Source organism: Denticeps clupeoides, chromosome 9 (assembly GCF_900700375.1).
Source record: "Denticeps clupeoides chromosome 9, fDenClu1.1, whole genome shotgun sequence".
Taxonomy (NCBI): domain Eukaryota; kingdom Metazoa; phylum Chordata; class Actinopteri; order Clupeiformes; family Denticipitidae; genus Denticeps; species Denticeps clupeoides.
In genome coordinates, this window is record NC_041715.1 from 9582716 (window position 1) to 9605584 (window position 22869).

At 42.5% G+C, this 22869-nt stretch overlaps 2 protein-coding genes across 5 annotated transcripts in view; both read right to left on the bottom strand.

Moving 5' to 3' along the window:
• Positions 1–2288: 2288 nt before the first annotated feature.
• LOC114797320 (CAVP-target protein-like) lies at positions 2289–3560 on the bottom strand. Its single transcript, XM_028992156.1, has 4 exons — positions 3454–3560; positions 3042–3349; positions 2816–2957; positions 2289–2427 (listed from the first exon to the last, which is right to left on the bottom strand). The coding sequence occupies exons 1-4, from the start codon at positions 3558–3560 to the stop codon at positions 2289–2291; spliced, it is 696 nt and encodes a 231-aa protein (XP_028847989.1).
• A 976-nt stretch (positions 3561–4536) lies between these two features.
• spegb (striated muscle enriched protein kinase b) overlaps positions 4537–22869 on the bottom strand; it is a 48022-nt gene continuing 29689 nt past the window's right edge. For all 4 annotated transcript variants that reach the window (XM_028990492.1, XM_028990495.1, XM_028990494.1 and 1 more), the window contains 27 exons: positions 22245–22349; positions 21547–21753; positions 21347–21470; positions 21011–21183; positions 20668–20780; positions 20032–20200; positions 18941–19040; positions 17892–18092; positions 17460–17517; positions 17283–17360; positions 16988–17160; positions 16843–16869; positions 16473–16625; positions 16351–16393; positions 15971–16039; positions 13266–15870; positions 13021–13170; positions 12732–12848; positions 12157–12324; positions 11625–11747; positions 10457–10621; positions 9608–10379; positions 8713–8952; positions 8403–8626; positions 8178–8253; positions 7828–7977; positions 4537–7246 (listed from right to left, as the gene is read on the bottom strand). In XM_028990492.1, coding sequence (XP_028846325.1) covers positions 6991–7246; positions 7828–7977; positions 8178–8253; positions 8403–8626; positions 8713–8952; positions 9608–10379; positions 10457–10621; positions 11625–11747; positions 12157–12324; positions 12732–12848; positions 13021–13170; positions 13266–15870; positions 15971–16039; positions 16351–16393; positions 16473–16625; positions 16843–16869; positions 16988–17160; positions 17283–17360; positions 17460–17517; positions 17892–18092; positions 18941–19040; positions 20032–20200; positions 20668–20780; positions 21011–21183; positions 21347–21470; positions 21547–21753; positions 22245–22349 — 6839 coding nt within the window. In that variant the 3' untranslated portion in view covers positions 4537–6990. The remainder of the gene's footprint in view (positions 7247–7827; positions 7978–8177; positions 8254–8402; positions 8627–8712; positions 8953–9607; positions 10380–10456; positions 10622–11624; positions 11748–12156; positions 12325–12731; positions 12849–13020; positions 13171–13265; positions 15871–15970; positions 16040–16350; positions 16394–16472; positions 16626–16842; positions 16870–16987; positions 17161–17282; positions 17361–17459; positions 17518–17891; positions 18093–18940; positions 19041–20031; positions 20201–20667; positions 20781–21010; positions 21184–21346; positions 21471–21546; positions 21754–22244; positions 22350–22869) is intronic.

Consider the following 22869-nt stretch of genomic DNA (forward strand, 5'->3'; position numbering starts at 1 on the left):
TGAAATGGTTTTCCAACAGTCTTGAAGGAGTTCCCAGAGGTGTTTAGCACTTGTTGGGGTCCAGCTCACCCCAAACCATCTCGATTGGGTTCCAGTCCGGTGACTGTGGAGACCAGGTCTCCGCTTTTTGTTAAGTACATAACTCATAGTTCATTCATAGTTTTGATGCCTTCAGTGAGAATCCACCAATGTAAATTTACATTTACATTTACATTTACAGCATTTATCAGACGCCCTTATCCAGAGCGACTTACAATCAGTATTACAGGGACAGTCTCCCTGGAGCAACTTAGGGTTAAGTGTCTTGCCCAGGGACACAATGGCAGTAAGTGGGATTCGAACCCGGGTCTTCTGGTTCATAGGCGAGTGTGTTACCCACTAGGCTACTACCACCAAATAGTCATGAAAATAAAGAAAACACATTGAATGGGAAACCTTTTTAATACGGACTCTTCTGAATGTTATAATAGCCACCCTGCATTGGAACGTGTTGACAAGAGCAGCAGGGGACCATAAAAGTAGAGTGGAGGCCTGGCCGCGTCCGGGCCAGATGATGACTCTAGTAGGCCAGACCTACTGACCTAAAATCTGACCTGACTACATTTAGAATTTAGGTGCGCCAATGCTATAAAACCTGGGCCGGGAGAAGTGGGTCAGCAATGAGCGGTTTAACGGCATCATGTGGTTGTATAGATGGCCCTGGCACATCTCCTCCAACTTTGTTTAATAGGCTTCACTTGAGACAGGAACAAGATACGTCCCGCAGCAATAACGTCTTGGCGGCTTCCGCAGACCAAGAGTCTATCGCTCCATTCATCTGTCTAAAAAAAAAAAAAAAAAGGCTTTTGATGGGGGTGATTGGGTGGTGGTTAGGGGGTCACTAGTGAAAACCTTTACTATACAATGCATAGTGGAGCCATACCTGAAGAAATTTAAACAGAACTAAAATGGAATGGTTCCTAGATAAACTTTTTTTTTGTAAAAGTGTTTCTTTTTTACCGAAGGGCGCGTAAATAAACGAGTTCCTGGTTTATTACAGTTTTAATAACAGTTCAGATAAATTAGCACTAAATGTGACGCTGTAGAGCCAGGTGGGTCCCACGGAAGGTACACGCAACGCGTGCTATTAAAAACGTCCGTGATTTTACGCCGTACGTGCGATGGCAATTTACAAGTCGCACGTCGTATGCACGACGAACAACGCGGTCACGGACGCGCAGGAGTCGCGCAGGAATCGGGGTCCCCGCCGCCTCGCCCGGCCTCGCCGCGCCGCGCGTTGCCCCTTTAAATTCTGCAAAGTCCGGCGCGCAAACAAAGTTGAAAAGATCTCCCTTCTTTTTCCTTTTTTTCTTTTTTTTTTTTTTTTTTACAGCCGCAACTCTCAAAAGTTCGTTCGTTTGAGTATTTATTTATTTTTTTTATTTCAGACAGATTCGGCGTCGCGACGTCGACTGAAACTCGGCCTCCCTGCGCAGTTTTCGCGGGGACGGACCTCCCACCGCGGGGAGCCTTGACACCGGCCGCGCGGGGGGGGGTGGTGGTGGTGGGGGGGGGGGGGGGGTGGTGGTGGTGGTGGGGGGGGGGGGGTCCGCCTTTAAAAAGTTGAAAACTTCGCGTCGCGCCGCCTTTTAAACGCGGAAACGTGTCCCCACGTCGCCCCGGACCGGCGTCCGTGGGCCTGCTGTTCGCCACGCCCGATCGAAGCGCACGAGGGTCGCCGTGGGAATGTCGTCCTTCCACGGGACGGCGGAAATGTCATTTTGTCACGTGTTACAGTCACCTACCAGCTGTAACCGTCAAAACATGCACCGGTTACATAACTGATTGACATATGCAAAAGCGGGGGTTACGTAACCTGGCAGCAAGAAGCAGGGGCCTTTCTCTTCTTTTATGGGATGTACGGTTACAGCCAGGCCTTCTTCAAGCGCTCCATTCCTTTATTTCCTTACTTGGATTCACGTAATCGTTCTGCAACCATTAGCAAAGCGCATGGCCGTGATTGCGCTTGGTTGCGAGAATTCACACGACACTGTCCATAAATACGCACATTTGAATAACAATGAGATTGTGTGTTCATGTACATCGCAGGACGCACTTTTAATAAGTAATGTTGATTTCCTGCTCATACATGCTCATCTTTGCAAAGGCTCGACATAAAGAAGGATGAAATGTATTTTACCAACAAAATAACTGTATTAATAGCCAGGACAGTGACAGGTATGAGGTACGTGGGCTTGAGAAATTTGCAAGCAATCGCAGACGGATGAGATGCTGGCGAGAACGGGCCCTCACAGGACGTCCACGCGGGCGAAGGACTGGTCAGTGCCCAGACTGTTTTCTACGAAGACTTCGTACTTCCCGGCGTCTGATCGCTGGGCATTCTTGATTGTCAGGATGGTGTTGGTGTCTCCGATGTCAAAAAACACCCTGAGAAGCAGAGTAACCAGAGTAAGACGCTAGATGCACAATATCCACGGTGTATATGTCAAGTCTCGGTATTCAGAGACAAGGCGGCGTTTTAACTACACTTACTTAAAAGTATGCGAGTCATTTTAGAAAACACCCTAAATCATTTAAATCATATGTTCCCATACCATCGAAAACCCTTTACCAAGTCATCACAGAAAAAAAAAAAAATATATATATATATATATATGTGTGTGTGTGTGTATATATATATATATATATTTATTATTATTATTATTATTTTAGCCAAAAGCAAAGTGATGATACAGCACAGCTGTTTTACACACATTTTAAAAATACAGCATTCTGACGGAATAATCAGTACATCACTTCTATTACATATATTTACCTGTCATCTTCATCGATGTCTTCCCCATCCTTCAGCCAGCCAACATCAGGGGGCGGCTCGCCACTAATATCTGCCTTTAGGGTCACCGTCGACCCTTTCTTGACCTTTACACTGGGTGGACCTTTGGTCACCTTGGCTGGGACTGCAAAAAGGGCATGGGGTTTAAATTGCCTGTTCGTGGTGGGGCAGAAATATTACTGGCTGAAAAGCGGACGGTTCTGCTCACCTTCCACTATAATACAAGCAGACCCTGATGTCACGCCAAAGGGGTTTTTAATGGTGACAGTATATTTACCCAGGTCACCCAGGACCCCGTCACGTACCACCAGTGCCACCACATCAGGGTCCTCAAAGACATATCGGTACTTGGGCCCGTCTTTGAGCTCTTTCCCATCTTTCGACCAAACAATGAAGGGGTCAGGGAAAGCGCTGACCCTGCACTCCAGCTTGGCAGCACTTCCCTCCACCAGAACCACGTCCTTCAGCTCCTGCAGGATCTTTGGAGGTCCCTTTTCCCGAAGCTCCTTGCGTGATCTGCAAGATCGCAATGCCCACAACAATGGCCACAAAACGGGAAAAGTAAAAAGCAGATCCCGACACAATTCATTCCTGCGTGAGCTGCACCCGAACAGCCTTACCTGTGTCCCCGGTACGATGCCTGGATACGAATAGCGGCTTCTTGAACTTGAGGATCACTGATGTTCAACGTGCACCCAGGAGGGGGTGAAGCTTTCACTTTGGACATCTGGAGTGTGAATCAAACGTTTTTAAGTGTCACAAACCACACACTGCTATACTTCATAATTATTTTGTAGTTTATTACATTTATATACATTTGCAAAATCCAATTTATAATAACATGTACATCTACAAAAGAAATGCTAGTCACAGTATTGCTCCAAAGTCTTTAATATCAGACTTGATGATACGGTGCCCTTTTTAGATCAGTATCAGCACATTAAAGGGCTGTGGATCACAACGTGAGGAACTAGGCTGAACTGAACTCACCTCTGACGGAGCCCTGAGACGTCAGCTCACCCCGAAAGTCCAAGGCTGACGATGCCCATCGCTCTGATCCCCGCTTTATAAACGGTGGTCCGCTGGGAGCGAACTTCAATGGGGTAGTACTGCAGATACCCAGACTGCGTCTATCCATCTTTGGGCCTCCATCTTGAACTGCTAAGGTGTGGCTACGCTGATAAAAGATGGGCCCCAAATGCTGCTGAGCGTATGGAGTCGGGCCATATATAGCCTGTCCATCAAATACCCCTGAGGGCAGCCAGGGGGCAGTAATGGCGGGCGTGGCACTGGCCGTTAAGAGTTTAGTGGGTGAAACGCGAGTGCTCCCAGATGACCTCCAATGCACAGGTGGACGTCACCAGGAATGCAGCAGATGTTGCGCTAGCCCCGGCTGCATCAGCTATTTTTGGAATTTTACCCGAATATTTCCCAGTTTATTTTTCCTCATTGCTGGAAGGTCGAGACCTTTAAACACCCAAGTGAAGCCATGGAACGGCTTAAAAGACTTCACAAGGGGCAAAATATAGAAAAAATATTTTCACAATGAAGCATTATTGAGAATCAAAGTATCAATTAAGAAAAATGAGTTAATAATGAGTAATGAGTAAATGTTTTCAAAAAGCTGTGTTGTAATCAAAAAGAGAACACCGTCTTCATGATCTCTACAGTAAATCAGCATAAAGGAAACTAGAATATCTTACTAGAATACATAAGAGTGGACTTTATTTTAAAGAAACGTCTTCAACATATACACACACTTCATACTACTGTAAAACAGTCACTGTTTTAGTGCAAGAACTTGCATTCCATAACAGCATTATTCAGATTCACATTAAAGGGTTGCTCAGCATGATGAGAAAAACATGAGAACACGCACAAAATAATAAATAATACAAAAACTATATTCACAACTCACTGCGAGTTTGAGTCATATTTCCTTTATATATATTTGACTAAGATATATATTTAACTTTATTATTTAGGTTTTCACCATGTCTCACTAGCCAAATTCACATCTGATTTAGTAGGACTTTATGACTTTGCTCTATAAGTCAATAAATTAAAAATTAAAAATTAAAAAAGAAGAAAAAAAAAATCAATACACCACATTAACATTTTTTTCCTAAAACAAATTGCATTCCAGGGAATTGTATATGAACACATAGAGCCCACTCTTTTTTTTTCAAAATTAGTAAATGGGGATTCATTGGCAGTTCAGTGGATGCATTAGATCCCTTGAATTGGGTCTCTAATCAGTTTTGTCCCCTATTCTCTAAACTGACTTGAAAATACTTGATCCTAGCATGGTTCAGGGGTCCTATGGCAATAGTACCAGTGCTCCTTAAATTAATGTTAATAGTCAGTGTTATGCATATAATGGTAGCTTAATGCTGATCAGTGTATATATTATAAATAACGGTGATGAAAGTTTATTTGTAGTCCCACAAAGCAAGACTGGGGGCCGTGTAAATGTCTAGGGCTCTAACACATAGGCAATCACCTACAAACAACCAATATATCAGTTTGATCAGTTTGACCGCAATGATTCACTTTAAAAAAATAAAACTACATTGAAAATAAAACTTTTTTTTTTTTTACATTTAAAAATCTGAGTGGAACTATAGGCCCACAACATATTTATTACAAACAATTTCAAGAATTCCACTCTTTACTTATAAGCACAGGCAATTCTGCAAAACCTCTAACAAATCTGTCAAGGCTGTTTAAAGTATAAATGGGATAGGGTTAATATTTCTTAATATTTAATATTTTGTAATATTTCAAATGCACTTCTGAAGTTAAGGAAACTCTGCAAGCATACAACAGAAAAAACAGTTTCAATACACTTTGCAATATGACTAAAAATACTTTATGAACATGTATTGAAAAAGACTTGTAATTTGACAGCTGATGTCATTAAAATGCAAAATAAACTAAGAGATAAAATCAAATGACAGCTGGGCATCAGAAGTGAACATGAACATTTAATCTGCTCTCAAGTCACTTGCCGCATATAGTGAGTGTGCAGATTACCGAGGTCAACATTGTTACTGACCACACAATATTGGCATTAATTAGTGTTGAATACAGACACTTCCCTCCCTCTGAGTGATGATCATAGTCTCTAAAACTGTTACGAAGTCCTGTAGATTTGTATAAATGACAACATGAGTTTGGAAATAAAGGTCCATCACTCATGAATTGTACCTCTCTGTGTTTATGAAATGAATTCAGTGCATTTATCAGGATTTAGTCCAGAATGACTTTGATAGTATCTAAAATGTAAACTCTAGAAGAAAACAGATAGTGGCAAAACCAATAACAATATAAAATATAGTTTTTCTTTCATTATCTTTAGATTCTACAGTAACTTTGGTAGTCAAAACATGTCTTCTCAAACATCCTTTCACTTTCTTACCCTACATTATCCATTTGTTTTTCATTTAATATTTCATTGGTTAATGTATTCATTCTTACTCAATATAATAATACTTGTTTATGACAAAGAAAAAAGAAAATGCTAAAAAAAATGTCTTCTGTCTATTCAAAAGTTGCTTTATGTTATGTTATGTAAAGATGATATTGATATACTGATAATCACAACTACCAGTAGCAAAAAACGTGTTACTAAGGTCATAGACAGCAGCAGAAAAAAAAAGATATACATCATATTCTTTCACAAATTCCAAGACCTTTTTCAGTTTAGGAACACCCCACAAATGTGCACATTTAATTAACATTTTTTTTTGCAAAGTTATGGCATTCGCATAAGTGTTAATAAATGAACCTCTTGTGAAAATACCATTGCTGTGCTATACCACTATGGGTCCTCAGGAATGAGATACAGACCAGCGGACAGTTAGTAAAGCTCAGCTGAAATGTGAGTTTAAGAAGAGGGCGTGACGAGTGACAAGAATACTGAACCACTTAGCATGCTGGCCACAGCTGAGAGAGGCAAATGCATGACATTTCTAGTGTAATTGTCCTGTGCGGGAGTCCAGGCTTCGGCCAAGAACGGACATCCCTGTGCTGGCGTGAGGAAAAGCTGGATCAAAATGTTCATATACAAAGCCAGCCCCTTCCCAGTTCTGCCAGGCCCTCCTGGAGTGGCCTCCTCAAGCAGTGTCCATCCCACTCTGAAGCTCCGACTGGGGTCACTGGCCAACTGAGGTGACAGGTGTGCTGGGAGAGGCTGGACTTGTGGGAGAGGTCGGGGTCTGTGGGGTGCTCTGGTAGGAGCGCAGGAGAACTTTGTGCTTTGTGGCCACCTCAGCCCTGTGGAGCTGCTGCTGGCCCAGGAACTCCTTGAGACGGTTAGTGGTGAAAGTGAGAGTCTGCCTTCGCAGTCTCATCAGGTATGCGTCCTGCAGCCAGGAATTGTTGAAGCAGTCCTTAATGGAAGGCCGAGCCCTGCACGAGAAAACAATGCATGAATAATGAAAGACATCTTTTACATGTCATGTCATATAAATATATAAACTGGCATGTTGCTTAATATATATATATTCTGTAGGCACTTATTTATTAAAATCATCCAAAATGTTAACTGGAGACATGCCTTTGGGTTTCTGTTGCTTTTAGAGACCACGAGGGGGCAGTATTAACTAACTCAGCCATAAAGTCAAGAAGAAAAACGTTTACATTTACATTTCCAGAATTTATCAGACGTCCTTATCCAGAGCGACTTATAATCAGTAGTTACAGGGACAGTCCCCCCCTGGAGCAACTTAGGGTAAAGTGTCTTGCTCAGGGACACAATGGAAGTAAGTGGAATTTGAACCTGGGTCTTCTGGTCCATAGGCGAGTGTGTTACCCACTGGGCTACTACCACCCAAAAACAGGCAGTTCAATTCCTTACTTCTTCCATGATTACTTAAATGTTGGTTCCAGATGTTGCATCAGTGTTGTAATACGTGACAATCACGACAAAAATGAGCTGATGGCTTTATAGTGGGCAGGCAGCAAATAGAAATAAAAAAAAAAACATTCACCAAGGGTAGCTGCACAGGATCTTCTTGAGGAACAGAGAGGCACTTTGAGAGACATTCTGATAGAGCTTGCTGAGGTCGAACTTTGCAGCCTGGATCCTGGCCTCGGTTTCAGCTGGGTCATTCTCTGTGAAAGGTGACCTTCCGCTGAGCCTGAATCAAAGTTCAGGGTTATAAAACAAATATGGAGATATTCAATTGATCAACTGTGCATCAAAATAAAGTGTATGTTGAAAATTTCTGCTAAATTAGATTATTTATTAACATCAAGACAATTGGCAGGGGAGCACATGGTTACTACACCATGGGGAATCTGTACTGTAATCCATCAGAAGAGAGGAGGTGGTGCTCACATGATGTAGGTCAAAACGCCCACACTCCAGATGTCAGCCGGAGGGCCCACCACATCCCCTTTCAACATCTCAGGAGCTTCCAGCAAGCAGCAAGGGTTTAAAGACACACATTACACATCACAGTGCCAGGAGCAGAACAGATTTAAACAAGTGGATCCAAATTTCTCCACATTTCATGGTGGATTAAGAGCAGCACAGACAATGCATACAGTCAAGGCAACTTACACATGTACTCCATAGTGCCGATGGGAGGGCTGAATTGCTTAAGGAATAAGGGGTTGAAGGTCTGAGCACTGCCAAAGTCTATGATCTTCACCACATTCATGTAAGTTACTATGATGTTGTCAGTTTTGAGATCTAAGTGAAGGATTCGTCGATTGTGAAGATAATCTAGGCCTTGCAGTATTTGAACGACGTAGCCCACCACATCATCTTCAGAGTATCGGAACCTGTGATGTGAAAATAGGGCCGTTCAATATATTTGATGGGTGTCTTCTTTGGTTTTATTGATTATGTGAGAAACTATGAACACTACCTGTCAGTGAGGCTGTACAAAATCTCCTTTCCCGCACAGAACTCAGCGATAAGCACCAGGTAGCGCGGGGTGACGTAGGCTTCATGCAAGGCCATAATCTTGTCATGGTGGAGGGACTTCAGGATGTCGTACTCCTGAAGCACCGTCTGCTTATTCTCTGGCTCATATGGCACGATTTTGGCCATGAAGAGATTTCCAGTGGCATTTTCACGGCACTCTCTAATAACACCGAATCGTCCTCTGTTGTAAAAACAAAAGTTTTTGATCACAATGATATCACAATGATAATCACTTCCCCTTCACTACAAAACAGGTTAGAAATAACCTGGTATTGGGATTTGCATTGGAATGATAGGTCTCCTAATATTACATGCAAAATAATAGAATAGCACAAAAGTTCAGTGCAGAAAATCAATATACAGATCAATATTCATGTCTGATATAGAACCAAGTTTAAATAAGTTTACTGATATGTTAATATGACCATATATATATACATATCTATTTTTCGATGTACATATATATTTTCCATATACATATATTTCTCTTTTATGATTGCACTCTGGGGGGGTCTGTGTGAAACATTATTTCAATACACGGTATACTGCATATACTGTTGTACTACATTTACATTACATTTAAGGCATTTGGCAGACTATCCAGAGCGACTTACAACGTGGTCAGGTGACTACTGACAATAAACCAATCTTGAATCTTGAATCTTGGATAAACATCCTTGATTCATCTGTTTCTGCTGCATGCTTGAAAACTAGGTGCCTAGTTAATAATGTTATAAAATGACTGTTCTTCTATAACGCGCTGACCCATAAATATTTAGCAAGAACAGGGGAACAGTCGTTTTTAATCCCTTATTACAGATAAAATGCACATTCACCTGGCCTTCTCGTCCATGAAGGTGTATGGTTTCTGAGGCACCCCCTGACGTAAAGTAGACTCGCCAGGCTTTCCTGTTGGAGTCTGACGACCTGAGGGTGTGGCACGCCCCGATAGTGTCACCTGACCACTGGGTGTCATGTGGCAAGGTGTAGCAGTGCCTTCTCCAACAGGACTCAGGCTGGTGACCAGCACTACAGGTGGTGCGAGGGCAGGGGAAGGAGTGGTAGAGGTGACTTGAGCACCAGTAGTCGTGGACGGGATGTACATGGGCACAGAGGAAATGGGCTTGCCAATGGCCGGTGGAGGTGACAGAAGCGGAGGCGGGGAGACCGATCGACTCTTTGCCATGGGGGAAACAACATTGATGGGGCTCTGTGGTTTGGGGAGGATTACAGGTGGAGAAGACTTGGTGACAGATGGCACTTGAGTCTGAGGAGCACTGGGGGTTGGTTTGGCCATTGTAATGTTGAGGGTGGTCTTGGCTTTGGCTGTGGTGGGCGTGCCAGGAGCAGGCGGCGGCATCTCAGAGACAGAGCGGTGCGAGAGTGCCGAATGAGCAGGTACTGGTGCTGGGACAGCGGCCTGGGCTGAAACAGCAGGCGCAGGAGCAGAAAGAGTGGGTTTGCTTGACTGTGCTGGAGCTGTGGTGACAGGAGGTGGACCAGCAGGCTTGGTGGCGGCAGGCTTCAGTGGCACAGTCATTGAAGAGGTGACCACTGTAGCTGGAGGAAGCGTCTTCACCACAGCGGCTCCTGTGGTTTTTGGAGGGGCTATGAAAAATAAATAAAGAAATTAAACTGTGTCAAATAACAAATAAGTAAAAAGGAAGATGAAGTATACTACATACCTGCTGTGTCCAGATTCACTATATCTGACAGGTTGCTGTAGGGACCTTGGCCGGCCTTGTTCACACAGGCTACTCTAAACCTGAAATTGCCACCAGCTGGCAGGTCTGTGACATTGCAATAACAGTCAGCTATGCCAGTGGCCACCATAAGCCAGTTGCTCTCGCCTGTGAAAAGACCAGAACATGGATGCGTGAGTTAACGCATAATTCTACAAACCATATTTTATGGAAATGTCGTCCCATGCAGTACAAGATCAAATCTTGCAGAAAATCAAATGATAGAGGCAAACAACCAATATACTCTGTAGTGGATTATATGGTGTATAATGTATGTTATATGCATATATAAATTGCACATATATAAATATAGTGATAATGCTAAAATATACAATATAATGGCACTACATAATGATGTAGTAGAAACAACATTTTGTAAAGGCCAGTTTTATTGCTTCTTTAATCAGTCCAACTGTTTTCAGATCTACTAAGAACATTGTAAATAGCTACATCAAAGACACAACAAATTGTTTATAATTGGGTCTGTCAGGAAGACAGACCATTTATTATTGTGCTGAGAATGGCAAAAAAGAACATTAAAGAACGTTAAAGACCGCCACGCGAAGACCGTCAAACGTAAAGAAACAACGGATTTGTAAAATAAAACTTCTTTGAAGTGATACTGCAGTACCACAGTAAAGAAGACCCATTTTACAAATTCCATGCCCGCAGCTGTGACCAATGCCCGGACAGACCCATCAAAATTTCCCCCGGAATTTTGGCTTCTAGTTAAAATTAATATCTTATTATATTTAGCCCCCCTGCAGTAAATCAGTTCATGATTTTGGCCTTCTGTTTCATTTTTGTAGGCATATTTGCATTGGCCAGCCTTAGACAATTGGGAAAAACACATCAATTCACAGCAGCCCTAGAGGAAATAAGCTGCCTTTGGACATCTGCAGATCTAGTAATCACAGTGAGAGTGCCAGAGCCTGAGCCTTATTATCCAAAGAAATGCCTGGAAAGGTGTCATCTGACAACCACCCAACACATCAAAAAATGGGCACTATCGTATGTCCGTAGAGGAACAAGATAATTAAATAAGGAACAAATAGAAAATAGTGCATGTATTTACAAAAACATGTATTTACAAAAACGGACGAATGCTAACCCTCTGTCCTCCGCTCCAGTGAGTAGGTACACGGGGCCAGGGTGTCTGAGGGCCTCCACACCACCAGAGCAGTGTTCCTGTATTTCTGTGGAACCTCAGGTGTTCCAGGACGATTTGGAAGGCCTAAAAACATTGAATGCATATAGAGTATTTTGATACATAATAAAACTGCTGACAATAGCCATCACTAATATGCTAGATGGGTATCCTCAGTAAATACTTGCTATTCGTATTATAGTTAACGTGTACATCAAATGATGATGCGGTATGGTACATGGTATGGTATGGTATAAGCACACACACACACACACACACACACACACACATGATGATATGGTAATACAATAGAACCTCCTTGTCATAGATCTTAACTGGTGCTTGCTGATACATAATTTACTGTCAAACTGTATGCCTTGGCGAGCAGTAAATTAGCTGTCCCACGCATCTGTCCTGACAGCCCCGCCCCACCCACAACTTGATGCAGAGAAGTAATGCCAGCCCCAGTCGCTTTGATCAGATGTAGTACGCTTACGGGCGAGGGAGATGGTGCATGAACTGGTGACAGTGGCCAGGGGGTTGGTAGCAACACATTCGTAAACCCCTGCATCTCTTTTGGTGGTTTTCATGATCATAAGCAGCTGTCTCCCATCAGGGCAGGAGATCATGTTCATCCTCGCATCAATCTCAAGAGGCTTCTTATCTGAGGAAGCAGAAACCGAGAGCCCCTTTCTGTTAGTGCACAAATTCTTTACATATTTTTGTGTTGAAGTGCTATTTGTAATCTTTTGAGAAGCTTCAAAGCTTCAGCATGGCATGTGGAACTGGGTTTGGCAATATACCCAGCACAATTTGACTCTGAGGTGACATTTAACCAAATAAAGCACACAATAAAGCCTTGGGACTTGCATCTTAGATACAGTGCTTATTCATGCTAAATATGGCATTAACTTAATCATATAAATGAATATTAGATGTTGTTTTTTTTTTACAACTACAATATATAGTGTCTTACAATAGATCAAACATCAATGTTTTAATTATTGGCTTACGTCTACAAATTTCTAATTAATTTGTCTACGGAAGAAGTCATCAAAGGAAGACACTCACCTTTGGTCCACTGGATGTGCGGATGTGGACTGCCTGCTGGGAGGCAGCTGAGGGTTACAGGGTCTCCTTCCAAAAGGACATGGTCCCTCAGTTTAATGTGGAATACTGGAGGAAAATCTAAGTGAAATAAAAAGCCTCTTTTAACGATGAGGAGGGACTAGTTTGACAATCCACTGCACTAAAGATGTGACGCCTATTTGATCAAATCACTTGGTGAGGGTCATGCCTTTCATTACAGATTTTACAGACAGTTTTTGCTGGTGCGGAAAATCACATTAGCTGAGCGCACCTGAGGCAAGGCGTGAATACTGGTGAGACCTCAATGAACCATTCTCTCTGGCAATGGCAGTGGGGATGTCAGGCTGGGATGCTGTTTTGTCCCTCCGGCCTCTAGTAAGGCCCCATCTGTCCCAGCGTGATCTTCGGTCACTTTCCATACCTGACGAACAAATAACAGATGAGGCTGAGACAAGACAAAAAGGGGTTCCTGCTTAAACAATTCTCGGACATAAAAAAAGGAAAATAAGTTCATACTCTTGCTTGCTGTTTCTGACTGGATGCTGGACATGGATTCCAAAGACTCCGTGGAAGCCCCAGCGGCCGACTGAGAAGCCAGCTGATTCTGCGGGACATTGTTCCTTCTTAGACCCCCACCCTCAGAGGTGGAACGCCGCAACATGGAGAACAAAGGTGTCCTTTTAGTCTCCTTAGCCTCTTCCTCCTTTGCCTTCTTCTCCTCCCTCCTTTCTTCTGAGTAGCTACGGATTCTCATAGATATTCCAGCCACTGTGGACCCTATCTTCTTTCGCATGGCCAGAACAGGTGACTCTTCAGACTTCTTACTAGATTCTGGTTCACCTATATCTGCTCCTCCATCCAGTCTTATCATTTCAACCTCCTTCTTATCCTGAGAACCTCTGCGGCCCAATGCCCAGGAAAGACGACGCCGTGGAGTTTCATCCTCCTTTGATTTCTCATCTGTCCTCTCCTCAGAAGGTGTCCTCCTCAGCCGCAATGAAAGTCTCCTCATGAAGCCCTGGTCCTTTTGTGCCTCACGTAGATCCTGCACTGACTTTGACTTCTCCTCTAGTCTTCTTTGAACAAACTCTAGAGGTGAACCTGTGTGTCCAGGTCGGTAGACCTCTTCCACCTCTTCCGAAGCAACTGCCACAGGCTTCTCCTCTTTCTGCCAAGAAAGAAGTTTCAAGCCCCGAGTTAGCGAGGATTCACGCTTCTTAAAGCGAGCCTCAAAGACTTCTTCAGATGCAATATCCTTTAAGTTGCTAGCAGGCACCGACTCCCTCATTGGAGAGGTACGAGGGGAAGCCTTTGGTGGACTTGGTTCTTTGGGTGGATATTCTGTGGAAGCAACCCTAGAAAACACTGCAGGGTGCTCTTTCGACTGTAGGCTATCGGTTTTGGTTGGTGTAAGGGTGACTGTTGGAATTGGTAGAGGACTTGGTGCTGCTGTGGGTGCATACATGGGGGCCGAGGCAGCTGTAGGTGCTGGTGCAGCAGTCGTTGTACTGACTGACTGGACTGATGGAACCATAATAGTCTGCATTATGCTAGCGTAAGCTGAGGTCCTTCCATCTGGAAGTACAACTCGGGCAGCAGGAGAAGGGTTTACATAGGTGGAAACAACCGAGGTGGCTGTTATGGGTGCAGGTGCCATGGCAGAGCTGGTGGTTATAAGGGTGTCCGGAGATTTCAGAGGAGCTATAACTTTTTCCATTTTCTCATCTGTCTCAACATTGTACATTATCATATCTTCTTCTTCCTTTTTGACTTCATCTTCTTCCTCAATTTTTTCTTCTACCACATTCCTAGAAACTACAGTAGGGGTGAGGGTACTTGGGACCAAATTTTGATGTTCCTTAGCAATGCCTTCCATGCTTCTATCCTTCTCTAAGACACCAGTTTCAGCAGATTCCTGATCATCCTTACTCTCTGGACACACCACCTTAATATCTATGTCAGCAACTTTACTTTCTTTCTCCTCTGATACATCATCTCCTTTTTTGGCTGTGGCATCCTGCTTCTTCTCATCTGGTGTTGTCAGTTTTGGAGTAACAGGACGAGAAGTCTGCTTGGGCGGCTCAGCAAGTGCAGACATGGACACAGCCTCTTGTAGCCTCCGTTCTTCAATCTGGGCCAGTGGAATTTCAAGAGGGGCTCCTAAACGCCTGTGGAGGGGCATTGGCTCTGTGTCTCCCTGACTGAAAGAAGCACTCTTACGAAGAACCTTGGTTTTGGGGATGTCATCCCTTGGAGATTCACTAGACGCAGCCCTAGTAAGTGGAGGAACACCTAATCGTGGTGCTCGACCAAAACGCTTCTCATCGCCCATGCCCAGTGTCTCCAGTAGAGGGCCTCGCAGGCCACTCATCTTATTGTCTACAGAGCCACCTCTGAGAAGCCTCTGTCTCATGAGTTCCAGTTTGAGGGCATAGTCCTCTTGGCCCAATTTACCAGCTCCTGGACTTGTGCTCCTCCGAGGAAGCTCCATTGACACTGCCTTCTTGATGATTCTTCTACCATCATCAGTGCCTTCGTCACCTGCTCCCTCTTCAGGAGTAATGTGAAGGAGCAGGGCGCTGTCAGCAGAGCTTCCTCTACGCAGCTCACCTCTTCTACGACTAGGTCCCTCAGACTTATCTGAGTCCATGCTTGAGCCTCTGCGCAGGGGCCTCTTGGCATGCTCTACTCTTTGAGGTAACTCTGATGGGTCCTCATCTGAAGACCCCTTCTCATTTTCCTGTGTTCTTTTCTTTGCCCGCCCCTTGCTTGCCATTTCTTCCCCCTCCTTGAGCTTCTCTGTCGGATCACACTCCATTGGCTCTTGCCCATGTCCAGCCGATCTAGAACTTTCAGTAGTGCCATTAGCTCTGCTCATTGCTTCATCCTCCCCTGTGATATCAGTCAAAGACATTCTTGATGCAGAAAAATCCATGTTTAGAGGCATTGGTATAAAGGGCAGTTCATCAATGTCTTCATCAGAGTCAGATGAAGAGGAAGGTGGAGGGGAGCCCTCTTTCATGTGTCTTGGCACTGCAATGGAGATGTGACTTGAAGAATCATTCAGCAACTCGGGTATGGATCTCATCACCATTTTGGATTTATAGCTGATAAGGGACCGCTGAAAAGACAAGGCATAGAATACAATTAAACAGACCATTGATATGCTTAATTTCAAGAAATAGTATGTGCATCAGAAACATATGCATTTAATGACTCACCTGCCATTTTCTTCTGGATAAAACTTTTTTTAGGAATTCAGTGCTGATGGATTTTCCTTTGTTTAGAATCTAAAAGTAAAAACAATTATAATACAGCCACAATATAATGAGGTAATTAAAATGCATGCATAGCACACATCACTAAATAACCCTAAAGTGATTTAAATAGACATCCCCTGTGACTGTTCATTCCATCAGCATTGACAATGTTAGTCTATTTTATTTCCAAAATGTTTAGATAAATGTAATTTTCTGTACTTCTAGCCGGATAGATGAATGACTAGGCTGTTAATGTTGCCTATTCCTTCACTGCATAACCTGCATCCCGCTGCATCAGCTCTGTTCAGAAATAGAAGCATGCATATTGTATTTGAATTTACCTTAAACCATGGATGACGAAGGCATTCAATTGCATCAGGTCTCCTAAAATTTGAGATTACCATTAAGAAAGTCTATCTCAAAAACATGCATTTACAGAGCCTGCTCACTGACTTGTACTCACAGTCTATCAGCCACCAGTAATTTGATGACAAATCCTTTGGCTTCATGACAAAGATCAGCAAACATACTTTCCTCAAAAGCAACATTATAGTTCCTGATGTTGAGTACAGTGCTGCGGTCATTCTCCCCCGCAAAAGGTGACACACCAGTCAGACTGAAAGAGAGTTATATAAAGAGAAAGCTGTTATTAAAATTTCAACATTACATCACAAGGAAAAAGGCAAACAAAGTGTAATTCCTGCTCAAAATACTTTATGAAATGTTTTCATATATATATATATATATATATATATATAGAGAGAGAGAGAGAGAGAGAGAGAGAGAGACATAACTACTTGTTTGCCTAATCCTAAACATTAAAAATGACTTACCACAGATATGATATCACTCCAATTGGCCTGGAAGAACAGAGGGAATAACACATCAGTAATTACATGTCACACCATTCAAATGAAAGTCACTTCAAGAAAATAAATATATTCGAGACATTGTATTGCAGGGGACCAGGTGCTTTACCAGATGTCTGTTGCCTTGGAGACAGGTGTCTGGTTAACTATCTCTGGAGCAACAAATTCTGGAGTGCCATATTTGCAGTACTGTGCTTCATCAGGCATGATTTTAACCGCATTGCCAAAATCACATATGCGGATTTGGTCACTGGTAGAGTCTGCCATCAGGATGTTGTCAGGCTTGAATAAAAGAGTAATAATCAATATAATCAATCACTGATGTCCTTACTTGTAGTTTGCATGAGAGAGTTCAAATGTCATCTCAGGATATATAAGAGAAGAGAGAGAATAGAGGATTTTACCTTGATATCCAGATGTAAAATGCTGTGATCATGAAGGTAGCCAATACCCTCTAGCAACTGTCTCATGCTGGAACGGATCTATAGAGGAGGAATCATAGAAAATATTCCTGTTAATACCATATTCATAATTCATCGTTAGTCTTCATCATTGATTTCTGTCAGAGAAAGAGAACTTACATCTGACTCAGTCACTGTGGATTTTTTGGCCATCCTTTCCAGAAGCTCCTCATGGCATCTTCACAACTTTGTCAAGGGCACAGTTCAGAATGACTGCTACAAGCAGAGCTATACATTTGTATATTTTGGATCCAGGTCAGTGTGTGTGTGTGTGTGTGTGTGTGTTTAACTATCCCAATCCTCTAGGCCAACTGGAGATGTTATTTGGAAGAGCATGTTCCCTAAGTAGCTCTGACAGCATAGCCACAGGGGAAAGCAAAACCGCGCTTGCTGGCTGATTCCAGACATCTGACAGGGCCAGGTGTGAGATAGGTATTAGATATCACAGGCAGCTGCTGCAGCTCTTCACCGCCCACAGCCAGATTCATTTAGAAAGGTATGGCTTTACACCCAGAAACAACAGCAACTGAGCAATTCACATGCAAAAGATACAATTCTGTGATGATGATGATGCCGTTCTTCTTCTCAAAGGCATCGTGGAAGTACATGATCCTCTCATGGTCCAGCTGAGACAACAGGTTAATCTCCCTGAGAGCCAAGGCCTTCCGTTTGGCATGAGCAGAGATGAATTTCGCAGCGTACTCCGTTTTCACTGCCTTCTGCGTGACTCGCTTCACATATGAAAAGGCTCCCCTGAAAGAAAAGAGTACACTTTCTTTACGGAGGACAGCCATTGTGAAGAAAAGCCAACTTGACATATTTTTTTACGGTCTGTATTATGCATTATCTTAGAATATATCTAGAATATAATTTAATACTGGTGTAAAGACAATCTGAGCAGGACTGAAAATGTGCTTGCAGGTTCTGGCACAGCCGCTGTTGTATGAGTCAGTGGGTCGGCCCACCGCTCTGTTTCAGAGCCTGGCTTAGCAGCAGCAGCAGAAGGCTGGGGAATTGGCAGCAAAGTGGATGCATTATAATTACAGTGCATGATCATGGTGTGTTTGTGTGTGCGCCTGACAAAATGAGCAAAGCAGAGATACGGATAAACAGGACTGCTCTGTAGAAGACCCGTCCAAGTGTAGAATATGTTGTCTTTTTTTCTGACAAATTGCAGGGTTGGTGTCCCTCTGCCAAGGTGGCATTTGTAGCATATCATTATCTATCCTTACTTAGGCATTTGGATTTTTAAAAATGATCAATGTTCATTTGATCATGTTCAATGGATGCGTTAATGTCAAAGATGAGCTAAAGCACTCGCAAAGGAGTTTCTACTAAAAACTAAATTAGAAACAGTTCTGCAATACAGTATTCAAAGTTGTGGGCAAGCGGCTGGCACAGGACTGCATCTTGATATGAAAAATAATAAACCATCATCATAAAATGCAAACACCCTTCACTTTATATAAACTGGCTCAGTGAATCAATGCTATAATTTGCATGATTAATTTACAAAGTCTGTAACTTTCCCCCCCCCAAAATCATCACTCATTTTAACTAAATGGTCCAATCTCACCAGGAGGATGGTCTTGATGACTCACCTCCCAATCTCCTTGTGTACGTCATAGTAATCAGTCAGCCTGCGCATCTTTCTCAGGATAGACTCCTCGTCCTCCATGGGGACATCCCCCTCCTCTTTGGCTGCAGGGTCACATTCACCGGGGAGGGAGAACAATCACAAGCTAATCATACAAAGCCATTTCACACAAATGAACAGCCTAAACTTCTGCCTTGCCTGTGTGTCCTATTTGATTTGCTGGTTATTATGACAAATTATTGATTGCCATCATCTGTGTATATATAATCCATTTTCAGATTAACACTAGGCAGAATCAACCATGCTTTACATAAAAGCAGTGCAAAGTGTACTAAGATTAGTAATGGTCCTTATGGTGACAAAAAACATCATAAAATGGCATAAAGGAATTTGGTCTTCATGATCTACCAGAAGCTGATAGATATAAGATCTAGAGCATTGGGTGTGTATATAAACCTGATTAGTTGTCAATCAGCATTGTGGAAAAATATATCAACATGTTTTGGTATGGTAGAGGATGTGGATAAAATGCAGTGTTGCCAGATTGGACAGTTTAAACCTTGAGATATCAGAATATTTCCTTGTTGAGAATTGTTAACATGGAACACAATTCTTTTTTGAAGGATAAAAAGTGGTCACAACACTTAAATATTTATCAGAGAATTTTCTGTGTTTTACTGATTTTTTGTAAAACTGTGGATAAAGAAAATGTGGCACCACTGATTGTGCTACTTTGGGCAGGTAATGCTACTACTTTGGGCAGGTACAGTTCATCATCAGGGTGCCAGAAATTATGACATTCAAAAGCGGCTTCTCCACATACATATAACTAATAAGACATTATTGATGTGACATTAGCAAACACTCCTCATACACTACGTCTATTCTAAACTCAGTGGATTCTTCCGAAATGTATTCCGTCATGATGTTAAAGATGTTGATCCAAAATCCCTTAGATTTGAAGGCTTATGATTTATTTACATATCCAAACCAAATCCAAATGTGTCTATTTATCATTCCTTCAAACTATAAGGAGAAGAAACTATTGCTAAATACTTATGGACATATTCAAAAGGGGTAGAAATATGTCCTCACCTGTGTGGACAGAGAGTTCAGCTTTGCAGGACACTGCACCAGCCAGGTTCTTAGCTGTGCAGGTATAAACCCCACAGTCTTCAGGCCGTGTGTTGAGGACCACCAGAGAGCACTCGTTGTCATCATACACAAAAGTAAAGTGGCTGCTCTCTGACAGCAGAGTGTCATTCTGAAACCCACCCACAAGCAAAACAATGAGCATGCTGTCTGGAGGCAGACACCCTTTTCCAACACTAAAATCCTGCACAGGAATTACATCATTTGTGTGGGCATGAGCTGGAAAGGATCTACAAGTGGTCAAATCAAAGTCACAGCCCAAAGGCAGTGGCAGTGGCTTATGAGGCATGCACATTGCCATTTCAAGACACAAGATACGAGTCCAAAGTCCAAAACCTAAATATCCATAAAATCAATAAAATATCCATATCTAACTGAACCAAAATTGTACGACAGACAGACAGACAGACAGACAGACAGACAGACAGACAGACAGACAGACAGACAGACAGACAGACAGACAGACAGACAGACAGACAGATAGATAGATAGATAGATAGATAGATAGATAGATAGATAGATAGATAGATAGATAGATAGATAGATAGATAGATAGATAGATAGATAGATAGAGCCTACCTTATACCAAAGGATATCTGGCACAGGCTTTCCTTCAACAATCACAGCAAAGCGAGGAGTCTCCCCTACAGTGACATCCAAGTCTTCCATAATGGTCTCAAATGTCGGAGGTGCTATAGAAGCCATATACAGTATTGTGTCAGCAATAACTGCATCTTTACAGTTATTTTTAAAGAATTTTCTTAACAAATAGCCCTGCAGTAATATATATTTATTTGTTTTCAAAATGTTATTGTAAGTATTGTAAGTATCATTAGTTAGCTAAGGCAGATGACAGTCATTAGCAAAGGCACAATTTTTCAAAAGCTAATTTTAGAAACAAATAAAGGTCACATGACTTCACCTGCCAAGTCCAGGGTAAGATTGCAGGAGTCACTGCCATACTGGTTGCCTGCCACACACAGCAGCTGACCTACATCAATATTCTTCGCCTTTACTATCTTCATGTTGTGCTGGTCATCATCAGGCATGCTCATCTCATACACGCCAGGCTTATTTGGAAGGGTCACGCCTTTCCTGAAGGCACAACACAACACAGATTATTTTTTAAGCAAATACCAGCCAGACACACTATGGTCTATGATGGACTATTTCTACTTGGTCCCTAGACGAGTGACTCATAAGACCATTATAGAATGATGAAATGGGCCAGAAACATTTTTGAGATTCAGGAACTTGCCTTTTCCAGGTCACTGAAGCGTTGACGTGATTAAGTGTGATGGTGATACTGACTGATTGGTTTTCTACCATGTAGACAATGTCTGGCTTGTCAGTGATGACCGGGGCTTCTTTGAGATAGGGTCCTGCAGGCAGAGAGATGGGTGAAAAAAAACCCCAGCAAGCCCAGCATACTCTGGTGTATTTGTTGTGGGTTCACACCTCTGTCTAGAAGCTGTACTGGGTCTGTGGCTGGAGAAGGCTTGCTGAAGGCTTTGTTGGTGATTGATAGGATCCTGAAGGCATAGCGAACTCCTTTGGAAAGGGATGTTATTGTGTAGGACGTCTCCTTTAAACAGGACGCTATGATAGTCCACTGGATGGAACCCAGTGCTTGTTGCTGGATGGCGTACATCAGTGAACTGGGGTCTGAAATTACAGTGTTTTACAATCATGTTCACCTACAATGTTAATGTCCCTGTAAATTACTGTTATTTTAACATTCAGGGGAGCACATTAGATCAAGGTTTTACAGCTTAGGTTACCCCACAAAGCAGTAAATCTCTTTAAGCTTCGATTTTCGACAAACCTGCTGAAAAGTATGTCCATTGATACTGGAATGTTTCTTCATTTTTTTAAACACAGTGGAGGTCAGATACTCTAGGTATACCGAGTAATGTCGTAGAACTTCTAACAATTCGAAATAAATAAAATCCTTTCTTTCTTTCTTTTGATGAATGTCTTGATTAGATACCTTACATACACATAAATGTTTCTCTCTGTCAGGGTCTCTCTTCTATGATAGGGTCCTGACTCCATCAATGCTGTGTCAACCAAATGAAGGGGCATTCTGTCTGTTTTCAACAAATTCTAGAAAAATTGTGGTATCATTCCAATTACTTATGGTAATATAAACATACCAATTGAAGGGTCAAGCCTCTTAGGTTTATTCCATCTCAAGGTGATGGTCTTGCCAGTGATTGATTCTATCACTGGAGCTGCGTTGGGTGGATCTGGGAGAACATCTGGACAAGAAAAAAGAAACAAAAATATTGTAAGAGTACAACTACACTGAAAAAAGTAAACCATAGCTTTAATTTGTTTAATGTGTTCAATCAGGTATGGTCGCTTATGTCTCATCCGCCCCGTTATTTAAACCCACGTGTTCGGAGATCCACAGAGCAGTTCTCCAATATGAATTCCGAAGGAGTCCTGACAGATAATGTTTTCCCCAAGTCTGGTTTGTGCTTGTGTAAATGTCTGTCTATCTTTGTACCATACAGGACCATGCTTAACCAAGGGCCATGCTTAACCATGACCTATGTGTTTTTGCTATAATCCACTGAACTCATAAAGTCATAGGACCTGGGAGTTAGACAAAGTGGACATTAGTGTCATATAGCACAGAGACAATCCATACAGACTCATACGGGACCCCTCTCAAAGAGTGGTGGATTTATTTGTTCCCAAAAATTCCCCGGAGTCTGTTTTTCCTCTCTGTTCTCCTTTGAATGTGACAGAGCCAGTGTTTTTTTTATTGTATTT